We start from the raw sequence: 6,491 nt of genomic DNA, 5'->3' as shown, positions 1-6,491 counted from the left end.
TTGCCTTATGCCCCACTTGATTAAATGACCCCATTAAATGATTCTTATTGTTTGAAAAACAATTACATATATTTTAACAAAAAAATCTCGTAATTTACTATTATTCACCTTTGCTGATTGGTATTGTAGAAGATAAAAAGTATCTTGCAGTGTTGTGCAGTTTAAATTTTGGCACCTTATTGCGGGTATTTTGCAGGTAGAAGGGCTACCCTCCCACCCCTTTTGCTGAGAAGGCGAATTGCAGAATGCTGTTCTGCACTGCACAAGAGAGGATATAATCTCCATGGGCTTGTTCATTCGTTAAGATACTGTCGGTCTCTCATTGTCGGATTGATGAAGGATCTGATGGACGAGCTTTTCGGGCAAGGTCCCAGTAGCCTAGAAAAGAAATTCTGGATCTTTTGACTTATGGTCAAGGAAACAAGAAATAGTATGCAGCTTTTGGGAAAGGGACTAACCTGAAAGTGCCTCATGTGCAAAATTGGCTCGCAGCCAAGATCTGCAACTGGTTTCCCAAGTGGGGTCGTCGTGCTGAATCTTTTAGCTTCATGTGAAGCAAGGATATCGTCCTTGTCGGGAAGGTTGCGGCATATTCTTAGCAGTGAGGTGAGAGAATTCATCTGCATGCCATAAAAACATACAATGATAAGCATTTTTTCTCACAAGTTGCTTGGGTTACTGAAGAGAATTGCTGAGGCCTTCAGCATTAAGTCATCTAAGGGACATGCGGACACAACTAGGTGCCAATGTAGAAAAAAGTACAGAAATGAAGAGAACAGACATCAGTTATCATACTGTGATAATTCTCTAAGTATTTGGTTGGTGAAATGACAAAGCTGCTGCAGAAGCCAATGACAAAAATACCCTCACTATAAAATTGGAACTTTTGACTGATGTTACAAAGTATAGAACTTTCTTTTCAACTAGTTGGTAGGACCATGGAACTGAATCTTGCAGATCGTGGTGGTAAAGATTAAAAAAACACATATATGAAGGGCATCATGGAAAACTCAATACAAGTCACATTACTAGTATAAAACAAATCCAACTATCAATCCATAAAATGAGCTCAAGACAACCCTAAATTTAACAACTCCAAGAGAGCAAATCTAGAATACAAATCCTCACAACCAATTTTTCATTTTTCTTCTTTTTTCTCTGATAAGTAAGCATACCTCAACAGTTGAGTCATTGTTTCTCAACCTTGAGGCTGCAGGTTCGATCTCAGCTTACCTACCAAAAAAAAAAGTAAGCATACCTCAACGCCACCCACTTGAGGCTTACCACTCAACCACTCAAAATAGGACCAATTGCCAAGTCCAAAAATATGCAGTGTTAATTTCAACACGATGATATTTTCACCCCCAACCCCACCCCCTCCAGTATGCATTCGTGCCCCTTTTAACGTGAATAGTGGCCAACTTTAACGCTTTTTGACGTCAAATCATGTTAAAAGGGGGGCGAATGCGTACTGCCGGGGGGGGGGGGGGGGGGGGGGTGAAAATATCATCGCCCAAAAAAAATATTATCTCGAATATGTGGTTCATGACTTGGCCTTTGGGTTGTGTGAGTTTTCTTAACAACCTCAATCCATTGCTTGTTCATAATGTGGCCAAGGTTTTAAATTTCGGTTTCGGTGTAGGTTTTCGCCACCACCGAAACCAAAATATTTCGGTTTCGGCCGAAATTTCGACCAAAATCATGTAAAAATATGTTAATGATTTCATTTTTTTTAAACTCGGCGATTTCGTTTGAAATTTCGGCTATTTTGGTGAAAATTTCATAAATTTCGGTGAAAATTATAACACTTCGGTGGAAATTTTGTAAAAAAAGGCTAAAAATGATATTTCAACAAAAATTCCAAAACCTTGTAAAGAAACGACTTCATGTGCATTTCGTTTCAGCCATTGCCAAAACCGAAATATTACGACCGTTTCGTTTCATTTCGGCCGAAATTTAAAACCATGAATGTGGCATACCAGCTGGTATTTGTACATTCTATGTGATAAGGTAACCACATGCGTATATATCAGAAGGAATAGTGTGAAGCAACGGTATTGCATCCTGCTGCAACTTCAGGTGTGTGCAAGCTGTTACGAGAATACTATGTTACTCTAATTTAGCATGTTCTACTAAACATTGCACAATGTTTGATAAGCTACAGGGTGAACTCATGCAGATTCTAGTACAGAATGGAGAATATACCGACCTTCATATAGGGACAGGAAGCACAACCTCCATGAATAGAACATCCTTCACCACTTGTCACTCCAGGAACAACAGTAAGTTTATCGAGATCACTTGCTTTAATAGAATTCAAGCCATGGGATGAATGCTCAGATGTTCTTGACAATGAATCTGACGAAACGGGAAACACAATCTCAACATTGACTTTTGGTCTTCCAGAAGAGGAAACACCAGATCCTAATATTTCACGTACTGCTGCAACAATTGAAGTCACCATCCCTGATTCTGTTCCTAAAACAAACTGAAGGTGGTCATTAAGATTTCGGACCAGCGCCTCTTGCACCCTTTGTTTGATGAAATCCAAGATATTTTGGGTGGAACCCACAACTCCCATTCCTCTTCTCTTTGCTTCCATTGCCAGGGAAAACATTTCCCCTGGGACTTCTAAATGAGCTGTTAGGAATGCATCACAATATATTTCATGTATCTTCTTCACTACTTCATGTCCAAAAAGGTCATGTACGATGCAAGCTCCATCCTGATAAAGAAATTTCATAAGTATAGATGCCAGAAATTTGAATGGTTAAAGAAACAGTTTATCATATATGACTAATGATCCACTATAATAGTTTAGATTAACTAATAGATAATCTATTTAAAAGAGTTAACATTTAAAAGATGTGCAGAGGATAAGCAACAGAGAAATTTAATCTCAAAGGAATCATAACAAGTAATTCCACCAAGTAACTATTCCAATTGCCAACTAGGAAAGAGAAAATGCATCTCATCTAGAGGCGTCTGACGTATCACACCATATCCAACCATCCAATAGATCCTTGTACCAATCCTTAATGTAACGAGTGTCAAACTGCGAGGCCAAGAAAATCACTCAGAGAGTAATATTTGCTAACCTATCCTCCAATGCCGACCAAAAACTGCATAGCAATTTTATGCATATTTATCAAGCCACATAAAAAGAAGAAATAAATAAGAGAAGCAAATAAATAAGAATAGCAATGGTTGAACAATTAATACACATTTTAAACAGCGAAAATGTCTGAAGTAAGCCACTTGAGAGTGGAGACTAGCAATGCAGGTCACTTGATTTGATAAATCAAGTGAGCCAAGATATTGGGGATGATGTTACTAATGAAACATCATGAACCTAAAATACTGGGCTGACGTTACTGCTGGAACAGGTGACATAGATTTGTTCACGGAAATGGATAGATCATGGTTGATCAGTTTCATTTGCAGTTAAATTTACTTATAGGTGAGTAAGCCCAATTCAGAAGTCTACAATTGGCCCTCAATCATATCAAAGAACGAAAAATTTGGCATTGATTTTGAAATAATTTGGCACAATAAAGGGACAGAACAATCAAGAGTATTAAGATTAATTATTCGATTTGGTAAATTGATATCAAACACATAAACACACATGGTTGATTTGGGGTAAAAGCCAGAGAGTGCTCGGAAGTGGAGTTGCAAATTTAGATAAGAAAATATCTATTTATTCTAAACATCTCACCCAAATATCAAAGGCGTACAGAATAAAAGCATGTAAAAAGCAGAAGATTCTACCAAGCTACGTAATTTATGTAGCTCAAATCATATTGAAACTTTATAAGATATATATATAAACAAGAGTTTTAACATGGTGTAAGCCCTTATAGTCCCGTATTTTTTCAAAAAAGTATTGTACGGAACATACTATAGGATGATCCAAACCGTCAATGGGATGGAGTACAAAGTAAAAAGGTTGTTCCCAAAAAATCATTTCTATAGGATGATTCCAACCCTCCGATCTATAGAGAAACTGCATATTATGGAAACCTCTATAGATTGGAGAGCTAGGATCATCCTATGGAAATGATTTTTGGGGAACAAGCTATTTACGTTATGTTTCATCACATGGACAGTTTGGATCATCCTATGATGTGGTCCGTACAGTACTTTTTGAAAAGTAAGGGACTGTAATAAGGGCTTACACCATATAAAATCTCCATAAACAAAATTCGTCTTATTTTCAAAAAGAACTCAATAAAAAGTCACCTGATAGTAGTGGAGGTGGGGTAACAATGACCTTATGGAGTTTCTGTCATGTTTTGGATGTATCGCTGCTATCTCTTCATTCGTCATACTAACCATCTGGCGGAACAACTCTGCTATATTTGCACCCATATAAGAATCCGGGCCATACCATATGTTTAAATCTGGTATCTGGGCAAATGCCTGATGGAATACACAATTTGAATTAGAAATGTGCAAAGGAAAGCCAGGTATCCCATTATTGACATGCACTGGTTAAGAAGAAATCGAAAAAAATGTAAGGACCCATGAGCAACAATTAAACAAAAGATAAAGTTTTTGGAAAATGACTGAAAGTGCAACCAAAACTACCAACCTGCAACATGGTTTGCACAACATTAGAAGAAGTACAAGTAATTGTTGGCACAAGTTCATGGGCGTGCGCTTTTGTGTCTAGGGAAGTGTTTATGTAGATCACATGCAAAGCAGGAGATGACTTTGAAGCAATTTCAAGAAAACTTGTATATGCAGAACTGGCCGCAGCATCTGCCAGGGAGCAACCAATACGTTCATCTGACATTCTGTATACACCAACCTGTGTGCCAAATTTGTAGAGAAAATTTGATAAGAATAGCACCAGAAAAGCATATTCATGTAAGAATAATTCTTTACCGTAATCCTGCACAGAGATGGTAATAAGAGAGATGCATATGATGATCATTTTTTCAACAATCTTTTCCATAAAGCACCCAGAAATAAAATTGAAATAAAAGGAAATTACATAAACATCATCCAAAAAATCAATATTGCTTAATACATAGTCAAGTCTGAAGTGAACATGAACAAGAACACAACAGAGAAACTAATTGGGACAATCACAAGTTTGCATATAATTTCAAAACAGGAAACTAATTGGGAGAAATATGATTAGCTAATTCCAGCACAAATATATTGTTACAGAACCAATGCCTTAGCTGTTCATTCAATCATATTCATTCCACAAACATCGTTTCCATAAACTAAGTAGCAAACTTAAAGAAAAAAATGATAGGAATAAAAAGAAAAAAAATAATACAGAATTTAACTGAGAAGAAGAAGCTGCCTCACAAAATGAAGACTCGTGACAAAAAAAAATCATATGAAGCACATTCCACAGGCTCCACTGGGAACATAATGAATAAGTCATAAAGAGAAATGGTTCCTAAGATCATATTTACTAGAAGATCCCCAGTTGAGATTGGAAGCTCTCTTTGGAAGCTAAATTATTCCTAGGGGTGCAACTCGGGTCGGGTTGGATCGGGTTGTTCCCAACCCTAACCCAACCCGAGATAGCATTCCCTTGACCCTAACCCAACCCAACCCAAGCCTCGGGTTGAGGATGGCCAACAATAACCCAACCCAAGCCTCTAAATCTCTCAACCCTAACACAACCCATCTAACCCGAAATCAGGTCGGGCCGAGTCACGTTGGTTCAGGTTCACCTTGGGCCAAACAGAAAAATACAATAAAATAAATAAAATCAAGATAAAATTAGAGGACGGAGGTCAGGTTAGGATCCGGTTGGGTTGGGTTAGGGCTGGGAAAAGCCAACCCAACCCGAGCCGAAATCGGGTTGCACCCGTCGGGTTCGGGTTGACCCCGACCCAAGTTACGCCCCTAATTATTCCTGCATCCCAAATTTAGCAGAAGCGCTCTTTCCGCAAGCTTCCTCTTAATTAAGAGTACGGGTTAGGGTTGGGAAAAGCCAACCCAACCCGAGCCGAAATTGGGTTGCACCCGTCGGGTTCGGGTTGAGCCCAACCCAAGTTGCACCCCTAATTATTCCTGCATCCCAAATTTAGCAGAAGCACGCTTTCCGCAAGCTTCCTCTTAATTAAGAGTATCCTTCCTATTTAGAAGATAATTTTTTGTAAAAGATTATTTTTCCCGTTTGGTAATGCAAAAGGAGCATATTTAAAATGGAGTGTATTTAAAATTTAAATGGGTTCTAAGACATCATACCTTAGGTTAGGACTTCCCACCACTAACAAACCAAAGGAATCTCACCTCTAGGCCAACGCTTCCCATCTAGAAAATGCTTCAAACCAACTGAAATTCGCAAAGCAAAGAAAACTTGTTTTTTATTCAATCTCCATAATCATCTTGGCCCATAGGCCTCTAATTTTATCTTTATAGCCATCAAATCCCACGGAAATGTTAAGGAGAAATACCCTGAAACAGCTTACTAAATAGAGTCCTAGTCGATTTAGAAACTCTTAAAAGCTAACCAACTA

General features: G+C 38.2%; 1 protein-coding gene across 2 annotated transcripts in view; it reads right to left on the bottom strand.

The window, feature by feature from the left end:
• Window positions 1–6,491, bottom strand: part of QS (quinolinate synthase) — a 28,355-nt gene continuing 21,864 nt past the window's right edge. For both annotated transcript variants that reach the window (XM_077394428.1, XM_077394429.1), the window contains 5 exons: window positions 4,595–4,813; window positions 4,243–4,422; window positions 2,210–2,725; window positions 459–620; window positions 1–378 (listed from right to left, as the gene is read on the bottom strand). In XM_077394428.1, coding sequence (XP_077250543.1) covers window positions 301–378; window positions 459–620; window positions 2,210–2,725; window positions 4,243–4,422; window positions 4,595–4,813 — 1,155 coding nt within the window. In that variant the 3' untranslated portion in view covers window positions 1–300. The remainder of the gene's footprint in view (window positions 379–458; window positions 621–2,209; window positions 2,726–4,242; window positions 4,423–4,594; window positions 4,814–6,491) is intronic.

The sequence above is a fragment of the Tasmannia lanceolata genome, unplaced genomic scaffold (assembly GCF_043159265.1).
Source record: "Tasmannia lanceolata isolate RefF3 unplaced genomic scaffold, GAP_Taslan_0.1 ptg000013l, whole genome shotgun sequence".
Classification (NCBI taxonomy): domain Eukaryota; kingdom Viridiplantae; phylum Streptophyta; class Magnoliopsida; order Canellales; family Winteraceae; genus Tasmannia; species Tasmannia lanceolata.
This window is presented reverse-complemented; position numbering and strand designations above follow the sequence as displayed.